At 59.9% G+C, this 16328-nt stretch overlaps 3 protein-coding genes across 3 annotated transcripts; 1 reads left to right on the top strand and 2 right to left on the bottom strand.

Moving 5' to 3' along the window:
- The first annotated feature begins 150 nt into the window (after positions 1 to 150).
- On the top strand, positions 151 to 5437 carry CCDC103 (coiled-coil domain containing 103). Its single transcript, XM_033079073.1, has 3 exons — positions 151 to 669; positions 1617 to 1749; positions 3075 to 5437. The coding sequence occupies exons 1-3, from the start codon at positions 533 to 535 to the stop codon at positions 3540 to 3542; spliced, it is 738 nt and encodes a 245-aa protein (XP_032934964.1). The 5' UTR covers positions 151 to 532; the 3' UTR covers positions 3543 to 5437.
- A 1079-nt stretch (positions 5438 to 6516) lies between these two features.
- On the bottom strand, positions 6517 to 10847 carry LOC117006547 (glial fibrillary acidic protein). The gene is made up of 9 exons (XM_033079072.2): positions 10362 to 10847; positions 9839 to 9899; positions 9368 to 9463; positions 9140 to 9301; positions 8741 to 8866; positions 8319 to 8539; positions 8090 to 8133; positions 7360 to 7445; positions 6517 to 7066 (listed from the first exon to the last, which is right to left on the bottom strand). Exons 1-9 carry the CDS (start codon positions 10823 to 10825, stop codon positions 7025 to 7027), a joined length of 1302 nt encoding a protein of 433 aa, XP_032934963.1. The 5' UTR covers positions 10826 to 10847; the 3' UTR covers positions 6517 to 7024.
- A 3895-nt stretch (positions 10848 to 14742) lies between these two features.
- On the bottom strand, positions 14743 to 16057 carry FAM187A (family with sequence similarity 187 member A). Its single transcript, XM_033078688.1, has one exon. The coding sequence runs from the start codon at positions 16055 to 16057 to the stop codon at positions 14819 to 14821; it is 1239 nt and encodes a 412-aa protein (XP_032934579.1). The 3' UTR covers positions 14743 to 14818.
- Positions 16058 to 16328: the final 271 nt, after the last annotated feature.

Here is a 16328-nt window from a genome sequence, read left to right on the forward strand (position 1 = left end):
CTGGAGAAGTGTCGGACGGGTCCGGAGCCGGGTCGGAGCCGGTTTCGGAGCGTCCCGGGGGCCGCGGGCCGAGCGGGGCAGCGCGGGGCGGCGGGGCCGGTTCTGTCAGGCGGGGCCGGGGCAGCCCCGGGGACCTTGCGCGGCCCCGGCGCTCTAGCGGCGGGAGCGGGACTGTCGCGATAGAGAGAGCGGCTGTGGGGCCGAAGTGTTCGTCACCCCGCGGGGCTGTCGCGACAGAGCGAGGGGCCCGGGGGCCGGCAGTGTGTCAGGACCTGGGGGGTTTCGCGATAGAGGAGATGGTCCCAGTTGCCATCCACGTGCGCGGCCTTTAGGCTGTCACAGTGGGGGACCGCAAGGCAGGACTGTCGCGATAAGATCGGGCCAGTCCTGGCAGCGCTGTTGTGACAGAAGTGGTCGTGGCTAGGCAGGGCTGTCTCGACAGGAGGAGTCCGTGTACCCCCAGGCCGGCCCCGTCCCCACGTGCCGCAGGTGGCGGCGGTGCCCGGGGCTGGATCCGGGGCTGGATCCGGGGATGGATCCGGCTGGAGCTGTCCCTGCGCTGGAGCGGGAGCTGCGGGCGGCGCTGGCGGAGGACGAGCGGCGGCAGCGGGAGGGCGAGGCCAAGCTGCGGGCGCTGCGCCAGGGCGTCCCTGACTACGGCCAGTTCAGGTCCGGGGCTCGGGGACCGGCCCGAGGGGCCCGGGAGGAGCCGGGGACTCGTTTGGGGGCTCCGGGACCCTTCGGGGTCTGAGCTCGGAGCTGATGGCCCGAGCACTGCTCTTGGGGGACCCGAGGGGCAGCAGCCTCGGGATGCCCGGAACAGCCCCGAGGACAGAGCCCGCAGGCGCGGACACTCGGCTGTGGCTGAGATTTGTGCCAAAACTCAGTGTAGGCTGAGCTCTGTTCCGTGGCCAGTCCCTGTGGTGGCCGGGCTGTGGCCAGCAGTGGAATGGCACTGTCCCCTCTCTAGAACACTGTACCCTCCCCAGAAGGGGACACCTTCCCATTCCCACACGCACCTCCCCGTCTCTCCCCACACCCCCAGGCCATTCTGGGAATGCAGAAGCAGAGGGTGACAGTGTCCCCGGTGCCCTTCCCAGCCTGTTCCTGCTCCCTGTCCTCACTGCTTTGTCCAGGGGGTTGTGAGCAGGTTGGGATGCCAGGGCTGCTCTGTGGGGCAGTGTTAGACACTCCCAGTGCCCTCCAAACTCCTGGATTCCCTGTGGATCCATCTGGGGACTCCCTGTCCATTGACCTGGAGGGTCCAGAGGTAGATCCAGGACTTCAGCCACACTTGGGAGGCATTCTGGGACCAGCTCAAGTTCCATTCATGGATTCAGAGCTGTCTCATTCCCCCATGACACCTGATCCCTGAGAGGCAGGAAAACACTTTCAAGTGGCTTCTCCCCCAAATATCTTGCCATTTCTTATGATGGGATTCCTGAGGGATTTTAAACTGGTTTATCCTTGTATTGGTGAGGGCCTGATTCCCCAGACTGTCCAGCCCCTCTGGGTGATCCATACAGTCCAAAGTCAGAAATCAGCTCAGAGAAGCAGCTAGAAGGCTCAAAGTGTTTTCTCTTGGCATGTGTCCCTCCTGTCCCTGTTCCCTTTAGGGAGATTGTGCTGGCCTCACACCTGAAGCCTCTGGAGAAGAAGGACAGGCTGGGCCAGAGGAGGAATGTGCTGTGGAATGCCTGTGCAGCCTCAGCCAAGGCAGCACCCACCCACACTGTGGAGGTCCCACAGGTGAGGGAGAGGCTGCCAGGGCCTCATCCACAGATGGAAATTACTCAGGACTCATCTGGGTGTTAATTGGTAATATTGGGGTTTGGATCAGCTCGGGGTCAGGCTGGGCCCCTTCAGGAACAATCTGCTCCATCCCTGTGGGAATGGAGGCCTGGCTGCCCACCCTGGACCCAGAGCTCCCAGTGTCCCCATGGTGGCCAGGAACAGTCTGTGGGAGCTGTTCCTCCTGGCTGGGAATAGCTCCCAGCTCTCAGCAGCTGCAGCCTGGGACCCAGAGCTGGGGCTGTGCACCAGGATCCTCCCTGGAGCAGCCTCTGGCTACAGAGGTTCCCTGAGCACAGGGGTCATGGAAAAGGGCTGGATTGGGTCAATCCTGACCGAGCCTGACGGGCTCACTGAACCAGGGACAGGACATTTTCTGTCCAGGTCATTTGTGGTTGGAGTCACCTCAGTCCTGCCCTGCCATGGGCTCTGTCCACCCTGGAGTGTCCTGGTCACTGGATGTTTCCCATGGATGTTTCCCATGGTAAGGCAATTTCATGGATTGCCTTGTAAACAATCCCAAGGATTGTTTATGGTGCTGGATTTCATTGACCTGTGTTTATTATAAGATCTTTTGCAACTCCACTGAGTAGAGTTGCAACTCTACCAGGCTCAGATCTCCAGAGCTTTCCCCTCTGTGCTCAGCCCCAGCTGATGTCACTTTGCCTTGTTCCCTGGCTGTAGAAAAGCTGCACATTTGCCTCCTCGTTCTGCCTGTGTGTCAGTGACCCAGCGGGGATGAGCTCAGCAGTTAATTAGAGCTGGGATAAAATGGGATTTCCTTTACCCTGGAATGCCATTTGGAGCTCGGCTCTCAGCCTCTGCTCTGCCACAGACCCACCAATGCTGGCTGGTGCCTGCACATTTTCTGGAGTTTGCATCTCCCACCTTTTCTCTGCCACTCCCTGAGTTTTCCTCTCAGTGCTGAGAGTGTTCCCTGTCCTGATCTCCTTGAGATCCCTTCCCAGGCAGTGCTGGCAGATCCAGGCTGGGCAGAGAGTCTGACTCTGGTTGGGGTTGGGGTCACTCCACAACCATGTGTGTTCACTCTGGCTGTCACATCTCCTCCACACTTCCCTTTTCCCCCTGCAGTTCCCTGGTTTCTCAGGGTTAAAGGCACCTGGCATGTCCTTGTCTTCCCCTTTTCCCCCTCAGCAGCTCCTCATGCTGCCAAAGCCCCTGGTAAAAACATCTCAGTGGTCCATGGGCTGATCAAAGTGAGGGGATTAAAGTCTTCAAGTGGGAACAAAACAAAGGAACTGAGTGTCTCCTTTCTCCTTCAGGAACTAGATCAGCTGCCCAGGACTGCTGCGGAATTTCACAGAGACTGGCGCAGATGCTTCAAAAGTGGGACACAGAAATACCAGTTTTTGCTGGAGCTTGGAGGGGAGGCCTTGGGCAGGATCTTCCAGGCTGATGTGGGCTTTGGCCTCCTGGGGGAATTCCTGACAGTGCTGGCAGAAAACATCTGTCCTGGAGACAGAGCTGCCATCCTTCAGATCCTGCAGAGCCTGGCGGGCACCAGGCGCTTCGGGCTGAACGTGGCTCTCCTGAGCCAGGCAGAGAAGGAGGGCAGCCAGGAATTGTTCAGGAAGCTGCAGAGCAGGGAGTGTCAGGCTGCTGGCCAACCTGGCAGCCCAGCCAACTCTGAGGTAGGGAGGGAAGCCCATCCCATGGAGACCCACTTGAAAAAGGAAACTGAGGAGGAGAGGACAGTGGTGGAGCTGATGAAGTGTTACCAGGTCAGCTGAGGGAGCAGGAGCACCAGGATTGAGCAGGAACAGGGTAAAAGAGGCTCAGAAAAAACTCAAAGCTTGACTTTGGCATCACCCAGGGCACAAATAAAGTTTAGCTCCCAAGCTGTGGTGCTGTGATCTCTGAGCAGGATGTCCTCACAGATGAGTATGGGAGAGTCTTGAATAAGGAGAAAATTGAGGCAAAGAGAACATTGGGTGGTAGTTTTGAAGGAGGAACCTAAATAGTCTCTTTCCTCTTCCATCCCTGTCCAGGGTCACTGAGGGATTTTAGGAGATGTAATCAATGACAACTGTCAGGTTTTTTCCCAAACCCAGTGCAGCAAATGGCAGATCCCAGCAGACTGGAACCACCAATTCTCACCTGCCCTGGAGAAACCATCAGGCACTGATGGAGGGTCCAGGTTCATGCCCAAGGCTTGGCATGGGAATATTGGGCTTTGTGACATCACTTGAGGGGACATGTGTGTCCCTGCACTCTTCTATGGTGCCATTCCTCCTGCCTTTGCACACCTGAGGATAGCTGAGGGCTGGAGACTTCAAGGGGAGAAGATCCTGGAGTTACCCAAGATCAGGATGGAGGATTTTGATGCCAGACCAGCCCTGGCACAGCAGTCACACCTCTGGTGGGAACAGCATGCTGCTTCAGTGGTGCCAAGGTTCAGGGTGAGGATGTCAAGGCTGGAAGCAGCCTGCTGCATCCCCACCTCTTGGGAAAGGCAAAATCCCCGGGGTTGGGTGGGAAGACTCAGGAGAAGTGCAGTGGAGCAGAGATTGTGTGAATGGTGACAGAGGATGGGCTGTGAAACCCACTGGGAGCCTTTCCAGGTCAGCCACTTCATGGTGTAACCTGAGCTGCCAAGAGCTGAGCTGAGGGGCCAGGCAGGGTCTGTGGGGAGTAAACATGAGCTTCATCATCATCATCATCATCATCATCTTCATCCTCACCCACCTGGGCATCCAGGCAGGATCCACAGGGAGCAAACATGGGCATCATCATCATCATCATCAATATGATCATCATCAATCTCATCATCCTTGCCCACATGGGTGGCTGCTGGCAGGCACTCAGGAGCCCATCCAGGCTGGAACATCATCCCCATGGGCACTCAGACACCCTGGACCATCTCCCATTGGAAATTCCCGATGTTCTGGCCACCAAGAGTCAAACACTGCCAAGTCCCCGTTCCCCCTCCCCTCAGGGCAGGAGTGGGACAGCAAGGACTGATGTGGGAAACTCCCTGTTTTGGCACTGCTCAGTAGGGACAGGCAGGATTTGACAGTGCCAGGGTTTGCTCCAGGTGGGATTTCACACTACCAGGATTTGTTCCTGGCTCTGCCACTGGTTGGCAGTGGGGGTTAAAGCTCAATAAAGTCTTTTTCAAAAGAATACTTGGAGCTGGTGCAGGATGTTCTGGCCAAACTCTGTGGAGTTCTTGATCTGCACCAATGATTTATTACAGCTGTTTTTCTAAGAGGCTGCTAAAAACATCCACCAAACTATTTTAATCCAATTAATACTTGCTTTTCTCACCCTTGTTTGCCTTGTTTTCCTTGGTGAGTACTGTGTGTCCCAAACCCTTCAGTGTTCCTTTTGAGCTCCTCAGTTGGAGCAGATCCATACTTTTTAATTTTTGTTTTGTTTTGTTTTTAATTGTGAAGGGGGAAAAATATTTTTCAAACAGATCTGGTGATTTTCTTCAGAAATGGCTGCCTTTGGGGTGTTTTTAGCTCAGCACAGTTGGGAGTCAGTGTTTGTGCCTGACTCAAAAGTCATCCCCCAGAGGCTGTGACATCTCTGCAGGGTTTCACTGGACACTTAATCCTCAGCATTGAGCAGGATGTGCCCTCCAGGCTCATCTCCATTTTCTGAGGATGTGGCTTGAGGATTTCAACAAGCACTGAGGGTCCCATCAATGGTCTTGCCCTTGAACCATGTCAGTGATGTGCAGGATCTCCACTCACCCCCAGCCCCAACAGCTGAGAGCTGGGAGCTTCCCAGGAGCTGCAGCCTGGGGTTGTGTGGGGAAGGAGCTGGGTTGGAGGGTGAAGAACCCCCAGCAGATCCCTGACTCCCATCCTGGGAAGGGGATCTCCCACCCCACTGCTGGCTGTGGGTGTTATCCCTGCACCCCTCCCCTCTGCTCAGTCCCCTGTGGAGTCCATCCATGCCCTGGGGTTCAGACCTGAGCACATCCCCCTGCAACATTAGGATTGGTTTGGGCTCCCAGAGGTCCCCAACAGCCCAGATAATCCCAAAATCCCACTGCTCTGGCTGTGGAGAGGTGGATGCAGGCACAACCATGGAAGCTCAGTGTGTTCATTAGCTTTATTCTAACCCCGAGCTCAGCAGTGTTAGTGCATTGATTCAGTAGCAAGGGAAGCTTCTCGTGGTGTTCCAGCCCTGCACCATCCCCCCCGGACACCAGCAGAGAGGGGACGAGGGGATGGCACCAAGGGCAGCTGTATGCTCATCCCAAAGGCTGACAGGGCACGGGAAGTGCTGCTGGGTCATTGTTCCTATGTCAGGTGGCATCAGGCAGGTCCTGCTCAGGTCAGTGGCTGCAGTGAAGGTTGCAGGTGGCACCTTGTGCTGTGAGACCCTCACAGGTGCCCCAACACCTTCCTTCTCCTCCCCTGCACCCCTCTCTTCTCCATTTTCCCCTGCATGAGTTTCCCCTGCCACAGGGCTGGGGGTCACCCCTCACCATGAGCCCCTCAGATCTGTTTTTTCCTGCCAGTGTTGGGGACACCCTGGTCACAGTCACCCAGTGGGACCAGGACAGCCCCATGGCTCTGTGTCAGGAGAAGCCCTTGAGGCACAACCCAGCCCGGGCACCCAGCACCCTCAGGAGCCCCTCCCGATGCCAGTTTTGTCACCCCTTGACACCATCCCAGGAGCTCCCCTTCCTCCTGTCCCTGCCTCTCCATCCTCCCCTTCCTCCTGTCCCTGCCTCTCCATCCTCCCCTTCCTCCTGTCCCTGCCTCTCCATCCTCCCCTTCCTCCTGTCCCTGCCTCTCCATCCTCCCCTTCCTCCTGTCCCTGCGTCCCAGCTGAGCTCACCCAGCAGTTGGTGACAGGGAAATGTCCCTCTCCAGCCAGTACCTCGCACCCTGCATCCCCCCACCCGAGGGTGCTCCGGGTCTGGGTGCACTGGGGACATACAGGGGCGTCACCCAGACCACAGAGTGGATGCAGGGAGATGCTCTTGGTACCATCGTGCTGTCTGACGGTGCACGGAGATGGAAACAGGACAGACTGTCCCTGGAGACCCAGGGCCCCGGCAGCATCCCGGCGGGGAGCTCAGACCCCCTGCACTCCCCCGGTGCTGCCCGGCCTGACGGGATGCCACCGGCCCCTGGGCACGGGGGCACGAGGGAGAGGCGAGGGGTGCACGGCAGGGAGATGCCCCCGGTCCCTCCCGTGCCCCGTGCCCGGCCCGGCCCGGCGGGACCTGCGGAGCTGCGGCTCCCCCGCCCTACGGCACCTCCTTGTGCTCCTGCTTGGACTCCTTCAGCACCTGGAGGGGGAGGCAGAGGGACGTCAGCCCGGGATCGGCTTCTGCCACCGCCTGAGCCTGCCTGGGCTCTGAACGGGCTTGGGGACAAGGACAGGAACAGGGACAGGACAGTTTTGGCTATGAGCTGCCAGCCTGAGCTACTCCATACCCAGGGCAGATCATACCATACCCTCAGGGATCACTGGCTCCCTGCCTGGGCTGCTTGTGGGGCTCAGGGATGGTGCAAGTCCCTTGAGGACACCCTGTGGGGAGGTAGGGATGGAGTGTGGGTGACACAAATGAGGATTTCCCACCTCTCCATCTCGGGTTTCCACAGTTTTGACCACGATGCTCCTCTTCACATGGGCTTCTGACACAGATTTGGTGTCCAGGCTGGTCTCTGGGGGACATGGGCAGGACAAGGCAGTGACACCCTGCCCAGGGTATGGCACTTCCAGCCACACTCAGGAGGAGAAGCCCCAAAAAAAATGGATTGGAAATGGATTGGAAACCCCTGAACCATGAGAGACAGCACCCCTGGGGACACAACCAGCCTCAGGAAGAGGGTTGGTCTCAAGAACATGGTTGGCTTTGGGCATGTGGCAGGATCTGATGCATCCTGTGATCATAGTTGGGCAGCAGGGACAGTTGGGGACATTTCTGGCCTTGGAGATGTTGTCGACCATGGGGACATGGGTGGCTTTGGGATGTGATTGAGCTCAGGGACAGGGTTGTCCTTGGGGATACAGCTGTCACTGAGGAACACAGTTGCCCTTGGGGATGTGGTTGTCATTGAGGATATGATGATGTGATCAGCGTTGGGGACATGTTCAGCCTTGGGGATATAGCCATGGCCCCCTCCTGCCCCCACCATGGGAGCACCCAGGAGTCCTGGTTCCCTGAGACTGAGAGAAAAACCTTCTGATTCTTCTGAATGGGGCAGGGATGGCAAAGATGGCTTCTCCTGCCACAGAGCCCCCAGAAGCCACCCCTGTTTGTGCCACCATCCCACTCCCCAGGCCCACACTTGGGGCACAGCCTCACCTCGGATCTGCAGGTTGGAGAAGCTCTGCACAGGGATGGTGATCCTGCAGGGACAACAGGACCATGGGGAAGAGCACGAGGTCCTGCTGCCCCCCAGCTCCACCTGCCTGGGGCTGTGGCAGCAGGGCTGGAGGATGGTCCCCAAGCCAGCTGGACACCCCAGAGGGACCACGAGGACTTGGCTGGGGGCATGGCTGGGATGGGGTGAGGGACAGGACGGAGCCATCACCTGCTCTCCTCGCCCTCCAGCAGCTTGCGGTACGTGGCGATCTCGATGTCGAGGGCCAGCTTGACGTTGAGCAGGTCCTGGTAGTCCTGCAGGTGCTGGGCCATCTCCTCCTTGAGGCTGTGGGTGTCCTCCTCCAGCCTCACCACCGTGTCCTGGTAGCCAGCCGTCTCCAGGGCATAGCGCTCCTCCAGCTCCCGCAGCTGCCTCTCCAGGGACTCGTTCTGGGGGGCCACAGGGGGCTGTGTCACCCTCCATGGCCACCTCCTCCAGCAGCTGGGGGCTGTCACAGTGCCCATCCATCTCCCACCCTTGGGGACCAGCCATTCCCCTGGCATTGGGTGGTGGTTCTGACAGGGAGCCCCTGATGGTGGCAGCTCCCTGAGGCCGTGTCCCTGCTCTTGCAGCCCATGGCTGTCACCTACCGAGCCCCGCAGAGCCTCCAGGTCGCAGGTGAGGGCCTGGAGCTGGCGCCGGTACTCATTGGCCTCCTGCTTGGCCACCCTCAAGGCCTCAGCGTGCCGGGCAGCCGCGTCCGTCAGATCTGCAAACTGGGACAGGGGATGTGTGCCATGGGATGGGACCACAGGGCAGGGATGTGTTCTGGTGGCACAGTGTGAGAACACAACCCTGCTCTGCTCCACAGCAGGGACATGGCCCCAGGAACGTGTGGCAAGGAGGAACATCCCTGGCACAAGCGGGGACAGCAGAGATCCCAAACCTGCACATCACCGAGAACCACCCAACCCCAGCCCTGAGATGGTGACAGCTTGGGAGGGGACAGCCAGCCCATCCATCTGTGGTGTGACCAGCTCCCACTGCACCTTGGACTTGTACCACTCCTCGGTCTCCTGGACGTTGCTGGCGGCCATGGCCTCGTACTGGCTGCGGATGTCGCGCAGGGCGGCCGTCAGGTCCGGCTTGCTCGCGTCCACCTCGACGTGCACCCGCTGCCGGGCCAGCTGCTCCTGCAGCTCCCGCAGCTCCTGTGGGGACAGGGGGGTCAGGGCAGCCCCCTGAACCCCGGGACCCCAGCCCCAGAGCGGGGTTACCTCCTCGTGGATCTTGTGGAGGAAAGCGATCTCGTCCTGCAGGGTCCCCACGCGCCGCTCCAGGTCCAGGCGAGCCAAGGCAGCATTGTCCACGTCCTGTCACCAGGAGGGACTGTCCCAGCTGGCCACCTGGGTCTCCTCTGTCCTGAGCTGCCTGGTCATGTCCATTCTCCCCAACTCCCACCCAGCTCTGCCTCTCTCTGCCCATCACAGCATTTCCCAGTCTCTCACTGCCTGCTCTTGCCATTCCTGCCCATCCATGCTCCATCCTGCCCTTCCCATTCATCCCTGCTCCATTCCTGTTCCCTACCTGCCCACAGTAACACATACCAGCCCCTCAGTTCCTGCTCCTGCCCATCCCTACTACCTCCCTGTCCATCCCTTCCTGTCCCTGCTGCATCCTTGTCCATCCCTACCCCATCCCTGCCCATTGCCAAGGGAAGCCCAGCTGGGATCTGCCCATGCCCTCACCTGCCTGTAGGCAGCCAGGTTGCTCTCAGCCTCCAGCCTCAGGGTCACCTCGTCCTGCAGCCTGTGCCAGAGCAGAGACACAGTTACATGTCCAGAACCATTGCTGGTGACTCTCAGCCCATGGACAGACCCCCCTGGGCCAACACAGCCCCACAGCACCAGCACCCCCCAAACCCAGGTCAGCTCTTGTTCCCACCCCACACACCCCCACACAATCCTACACTGTTCCCAAGGGTCACCCATATCCCATCACAATCCTGGTGCACACCAGTCCCTGGTGCCCAGGGCTACCCTGCTCCTGTATCAAGTATAGGAGCTCCTGCTCCTGTCTCTGACCCCTGGGTACACCCTGAACTCCATTCTCATCCCAGGGGTCACCCTGCTCCTTTGTCACCACCATGGTTCCCAGAAAGATCCTGATCACCATCCTGGTGTCCATTCTGGTCCTGGTAGTCACCCTGACACCCATTCCAAGTGGGCCACCCTGGTCCCCAGGGCTACCCCAGGCTGAACAGTGCCTTACTTCTGCTGGAGGCTGCCGAGGTCCTGGGCCAGGTTGTCCCTCTCCATCTCCAGGCGGGCCTTGGCAGTGGCCAGGTGCTCCACGCGGCGCCGCAGCTCCCGCAGCTCCTCCTGGTAGATGTCGGCCGTGTGCGAGGGCTCCTGGTCCCGCGCCTGGTTCAGCTCCAGCACCAGCGCCTTGTTCTGCTGCTCCAGCAGCCGCACCTTCTCGATGTAGCTGGCGAAGCGGTCGTTGAGCTCCATCATCTCCACCTTCTCGTTGGTTCGCGTCTCCCTGAACTCCGAGTTGAGCGCCGTGGCCAGCGAGAAATCCACCCTGGCCGAGCCCAGGCGGAGACCCGGGCGGGGACTCAGCTGGGGGCTGCGGGATGCTCGGAGCCGGCCCGGGGGGCTGGGGAGCACCCGGTACACGGGCATGGAGGGGCCGAGGCGGCGGCCGTAGGAGGACAGGCGGCGGCTCTCCATGGCGGGCGGTGGGCGCGATGTGCCCGGCCGAGGGTTTTTATGGAGCCCGGGAGCCCCGGCCAGGAGCCAGCGGGCCGGCACGGAGCCAGGCTGTGGCGCCCGGAGGGGTGGCTGTGCCCTGGCACCCAGCCCGGGCACCGCGGCTCAGCCCCTGCCCACCGCCGGCCCCCCCACGGGGATTGGGGGACGCGCCAGGGTGGGGACAGAGCGGTGGCCAAGGGCACCCCGAGGGTGGGGGCTGGGTGCGATGCCATGGGATCTGCTAACGAAGATTGGATGTTAATGGCTGGAGCCTGGTGGCCCTGAAGCCTCGGCAGCCGCTCCCAACCCGGGCAGGTGTTTGTCCCACACGGCTGAGTGTGCATGGCCGTGTCACCGAACTTGGGGGCCTTTTGCCCCGGTGGCACATGGCAGGGGGTGGTGGGGGCCAGGACCGGCTGCCAGGGGCTTTCCGCAGCGGCTGAAAGGGGCTTTGTGCGGAGCCAGAGCCGTGGCACCGCCGGGAGGGACCTTGGTGCCAGGGCACGGCACTGCCGGGAAATGCGGGGGACTGGATCCAGGGGCGGGCACGGAGCCCCGTCCCTTCCAGTCACAGCATAATGGCACAAACTGGGGCATGGATGGGGCTTGGGCACGGGGACGGGATGGGGGAGTTCTGGGGACCTGGGGACATGAGCGACACGGGGTGTCCAGGGTGAGTGCCCCGAAAGGCAGCCGGGATGAAGCTGAGGGACAGAGGGGTCCCTGGGACTCTGCTGCAGGGACGGGGACAGGGACAGGAGCAGGGATGGGGACTGAGCCCGCCGCTGGCAGTAGATGGCAGCCGATGGCCGGGAAAGGCTCCTGCCTGCCGTGGGACGGGGACACCCCGCTGGACCACGGCCACCATCCCTGGGCCACCAACAGTGACCAGTGGGGAGGGCTGTGGCAACGGCTGTGTCCCTGTGGGTGCAGTCTGGGGAGACCCAGAGCCACCAGGGACCATACTGGGGAGACCCAGAGTCACCAGGGACCATACTGGTGAGACTGGTGGCGCTGGGACCGCTCCCACATCCTTCTGTAATCCCCAGTAGCTCCTTGTCTCCAGCCAGCCCTGTGTTCCCCTGGCTGTCCTGTGCTGGTGTCACCAGTTGTGCCCACAGAAATTCCAGGTTTGGGACACCTACACATTCCCCAGTGACTCTTGTGTCCTCAGACAACAGTGGCATCCCTGGAGACACAGTGTGTGACAGCTTTAGTGACAGGAAGCCTCCCTCCCTGGGGTGCACGGGGGGTGGAGGGGGGACAGAGCGGGGGCTGGGGAGCTTTGGGGTCCTGTGTGGGCACCCGCGGCTCCCCAGGGATTGATTCTCTCCCGGCTCCCACGCGCCGGGATCAAAGCACGGCAGCGGCGGGAGGCAGAGCTGGGCTCCCCCTCCTCTTCCCCGGCCCCCCCTTAATGACACAAACGAACTGGGAGCGGGCTGGGAGTTTTAATTGGAAGCTTCCAGGCTCAAGGAGACAAAGGTGAGCTGAGCTGCTGCCGGGCAGGGAAGGAGCCGGGAGGAGCCGGTGACCCCGCGGGACAGCAGCACACACGGAGCTGTCCCGACCCCGGCCCTGCTCCCGGTGAGGAGCTGGTGCAGGGAACCAGATGTGTCAGTGCCAGATGTGCCCTGGCACAGCAGGGAAGTGGATCACAGGGGTGGTGGGAACACTGGTCCATTGGGTTGGGTGCTTGGGGGTCTCTGTCCCAGAGTGGGGGTGTCACACGGGTGGCAGTGATGGGACTGGAGCAGGGGAGAAATGCAGAACAAAACCTTTCCCCCATCACTATACAGGAAGGCAGGTGGCTCCCACACCCCGGACACTGAGCAGCGTGCCCAGACCTCCCCAGGCCCAGAAGAGGGTGCAGAGGCACCCATGGGACCCTGGGATAATGGAGATGGGGAGAAGTCACGATGGAGTCCAACCCCAGAGCAAGTGCCTTTTTCAGGGCAGCTCAGCTGGGAGCTGCTCCTGAACCCTGGTTCCTGGCATGGGGAGTCCTGTGGGAGCCCAAAGGGCAACAGTGATAGGGGCTTTGGGACCTAAAAGGGGGTGCAGAATAACTGGAAAGCTGTGGTTTAGGGGGTGTTAGGTCATGCTGTAGGGGAGGCTGTGGGAGCCTGAAGGGGGTTCAGGCTCATGGGGAGCTCTAAGGGGGCACTGGCTGGGGTTGGGAAGCAGAGCACAGGGGGAGTCTCTGAGGCCTCTCCCAGCCTGGGGATCTCTCTCCCCCACTGCACCCTCCAGGAGTGCATGAGGACCCAGACCATTGGAGCCATGTCCTCTGTGACCCCATCCCAAGCAGCTGTGGGAATAGGGAGACACAACAACAACCCCAAAACACACATCCTGAAAGTGTTCTGTGCCTGCACCAGTGCTGAGAGCGGCTGGGAGTCCTGGGGACAGGAGGCTGTGGAGGTCCCAGTGCCTCCTGGCTGGGAGCAGATGGGTTCTCAGCCCCAGGGTGTCCAGCTGCTGTGTCCAGCTGCTGATCCAGGCCCTGCCCTTTCTCCCCCAGCCCACATCACCAGAGCAGCTCCTGGACACGTTGGCCAAGGGCAATAAAAACTGGGCACAGTGTCACACCAAGGCCAGCGCCACCTCCTCCGCTCCCACATCATCTTCCAGGTGAGGGCTGCTGCCTCTGGGATCGTTCCTGTTGCTGCTGGAAATGGGGCTGGAAACCTGTGCCACGACCAACATCAGAGGGCTGCCCCCTGAGCACTGAGCTGGGGATCTTGCACCCTGTCCATGGGCTCTCTGGTTTCTCAGTGCAAAGCTGCCAGTGGATTTCAATTCCAGCCAGGCCCTCAGCCGAATTCTCAGGGCTGTCACGGCTGCCTGGGCAGACGGAGGCTCTGGCTGTCACTTCAGCCTGAGCTGGTGCCTCGCCCCTTGCTGCTTGCAGAGGAGCAGCCCAGGTGTCTGGATGCTTTTCCAGCCAGCTCCCAGCTGGGCTCGTTGGTGGGCCCTGGATTCCTGCCTACACAAATCCCTGAGCTGTGCTGGAAATCTGCCCTTCCTGCTGCCAGCTCTGCCTCCCAACAAGCAAAACCACAGGCTGGTGAGGCTACCAAGCAGTCCACAGCTTCCAGCACCTCTGTCCCTTCAGGGGATGCTCCTGGGAGGTGAGGGGATTACAGGGCAGTGGGAGAAGCACATTGGGTTCTTCTGGGAGATCTTTAGGGATTCAGAGGGAAAGGCATGGAGCAGAGCTGCTGGGTGAGTCTTGGTGGCTGTGTCACCCACAGCCCTGGCTGGTGTCTCCCTGAGGACACTGTCAGGCTCTGCCTGGGCGCTGAGTTTGGTGGCCAAGTCCCCAGAGAGAGTCAGGCCTGGAGCTGCCTCTGTGTGTGAGCCCACTCTGGCTCGTGCTGGGGCTTTGGGTGGGTTTGTTGCCCTTCAAGGACCCAACCAGCTGTACCCTGCTCCAGAGCTGAGTGTGGGAGATGCAGATTGTTCCATAGCTCTGTGTCTTCCTGCCTCCCTCCCTGACTTTGCTTCTCATGTCATCACCAGGTGTTTGGCTCACCATCACTGATGTGGTTCAAACACCAGAGCATCGCTGGGACCCACAGCGCCCTCCTGCACAGCACTTGGGAATGCTGAAATCTTCAAGTCATATCCTCAAACAGGAGATGAGCCTGGAGGGCACATCCTGCTCCCTGCTAAGACTCTGCAGAGATGCCACCACCTTTAGGGGATGTGTCAGATAACTCTGTCAGGCACAAATATTGACCCCCAATTCTGTGCTGAGTCGGGTGAATTAAAAATACCTCAAAAGCAGAGACAGTTCTGAAAAAAATTGCCAAATTAATTTGAAAAAAAAAATAATTTTCCCTTCAAAAAGTCAAAACCTAACATTGAAAAAAATGTTGAAACCAAAATGTACGAAAATGGTTCTCACACTGGAAATTTCCTATGTGAGGGTGACCTGAGGTGTCCGAATGTCCTGTGGGGGAGCTGCTATAACTTGGCCGGTTTCCTGAACAGCAGATAGCTGTACTGGGACATGTGGATGAGGAAGAAGATGCCGATGATGACAGCAAAGCTGATTCCCACAGCCCTCATGACGAAGACTGACTCGGGGTCAGTGGGGCTGCGCTGGCGCCGTGGCTGGTAGGTGACAGTGAGATGGAAGCCGGCCACCAGCTCGCCCTCCCGCCAGCAGAAGTAGGTGGCTTTGTCCCCCCTGCGCACTTGCTGGAGGTGCAGGTGGTTCCCGTGGTCGATGAAGAGCCTCATGTGCTTCCTCACCCCCACAAGGTAGTGGGTGCGGTAGAGCCGGACGGAGCCCTTGTCCCAGGCCACGGCGTGCTCCGGCCGCGCTCCCGGGCACGTGATGACCAGGTCGGTTTTGGGGTCCTGCTTGTGGTACTGGATGGGGACATGGGGCAGCTGGGGCTTCTTGCCCACCTTGTAAACAATGTTGGAGATGGACTGCACGCCCTCCTCGGGGCCTTCCTTCTCCGGGCAAGGGGCCAGGCAGCTCCGGACGGCCACCTCGGGGCTCCGGAGGCGGAAGAGGCGCGGGAAGTGTGCGGGCACAGCCCTGGAGCCGCAGGAGGTGACATTGGGCAGTGCTGTGCGGTACCGGGGCTTCAGCTGGGCGCTCTGCACGTAACAGAGCCCGATCCGCCGCTGCTCACCCCGTACCCCACAGCGGTCACAACTGGTCCAGTCCCAGAACATGGTGAAGAGCGTGAATTCCTCCTCTGTGTAGTCCTCTTGGACATGCTCATCATTATCCAGAAAAGCCACGGTGATCTGCCTGCTGGGCTGCACGTCCACGTCGTAGCCATAGAAGAAGAGCCCCTCCTTGGTGCCACACAGGTAATGGCCCGAGTCCCTCACCTGGGCTCGGAACACGATCAGGCTGAACATGCGGATGCTGAAGCGCTTCAGGAGGTCGCTGCCCGTGCGGATGTGGCTCGAGTCCGTAATCACGGTGCCGTTGAAGTCTGTTAGCACTGTGGTTTCGTGGCTGTACAGGTTCTTCTGGAAGTACCAGACAACAGAGGAGGTCTCCTCGGGCTTACACTTGCAGGGCAGCTCAAAGGTCATGTCTGCCATGTACGCAGCATTCTCGAATATCAGGAAGGCGGGACACGCCATCTTCTTGAACACGTCCCCTTTCTTCTCAATGGCGTAGGCCTGGAGAACATCCACCAGGGAGAGGAGTATGGTGGCTCCCAGCAGCCTCATCCTGCCCTGAAACAGCCCAGCCTCTGTCACCCACTCTGGAACTCACCTGTCCCCTGCAGCTCTGGAGTGTTATCACCCCTGTGCCTGGCAACAATGGAGCTGTGCTGGGACCAGTGGAACCCCCAACGTTTCATCATGGTTTGAGGTGAATGGGAATTAGAGAAGATGTCTAATGCAGATCTATATCTTCATGGCTGGTGCCACGGAGAAGGTGCTGGCTTTTGGGGCAGTAGGTTGTGCTTTAATGACTGGCCCCTGTCACAGAGAGAAC

This window comes from Catharus ustulatus, chromosome 23 (genome assembly GCF_009819885.2).
Source record: "Catharus ustulatus isolate bCatUst1 chromosome 23, bCatUst1.pri.v2, whole genome shotgun sequence".
Lineage (NCBI taxonomy): Eukaryota > Metazoa > Chordata > Aves > Passeriformes > Turdidae > Catharus > Catharus ustulatus.

What these genes read in the sequence shown, in the direction of transcription:
- LOC117006547 (XM_033079072.2), bottom strand. Translation starts at nt 10,825, where the DNA reads ATGGAGAGCCGCCGCCTGTCCTCCTACGGCCGCCGCCTCGGCCCCTCC. An exon ending in CTGGAGGGCGAGGAGAGCAG is followed by an intron (nt 8,134 to 8,318) that starts GTGATGGCTCCG and finishes TTGTCCCTGCAG; the next exon opens with GATCACCATCCCTGTGCAGA. An exon ending in TGGAAACCCGAGATGGAGAG is followed by an intron (nt 7,067 to 7,359) that starts GTGGGAAATCCT and finishes CTCCCCCTCCAG; the next exon opens with GTGCTGAAGGAGTCCAAGCA.
- FAM187A (XM_033078688.1), bottom strand. Translation starts at nt 16,057, where the DNA reads ATGAGGCTGCTGGGAGCCACCATACTCCTCTCCCTGGTGGATGTTCTC.
- CCDC103 (XM_033079073.1), top strand. Translation starts at nt 533, where the DNA reads ATGGATCCGGCTGGAGCTGTCCCTGCGCTGGAGCGGGAGCTGCGGGCG. An exon ending in CCTGACTACGGCCAGTTCAG is followed by an intron (nt 670 to 1,616) that starts GTCCGGGGCTCG and finishes TGTTCCCTTTAG; the next exon opens with GGAGATTGTGCTGGCCTCAC. An exon ending in ACACTGTGGAGGTCCCACAG is followed by an intron (nt 1,750 to 3,074) that starts GTGAGGGAGAGG and finishes TTTCTCCTTCAG; the next exon opens with GAACTAGATCAGCTGCCCAG.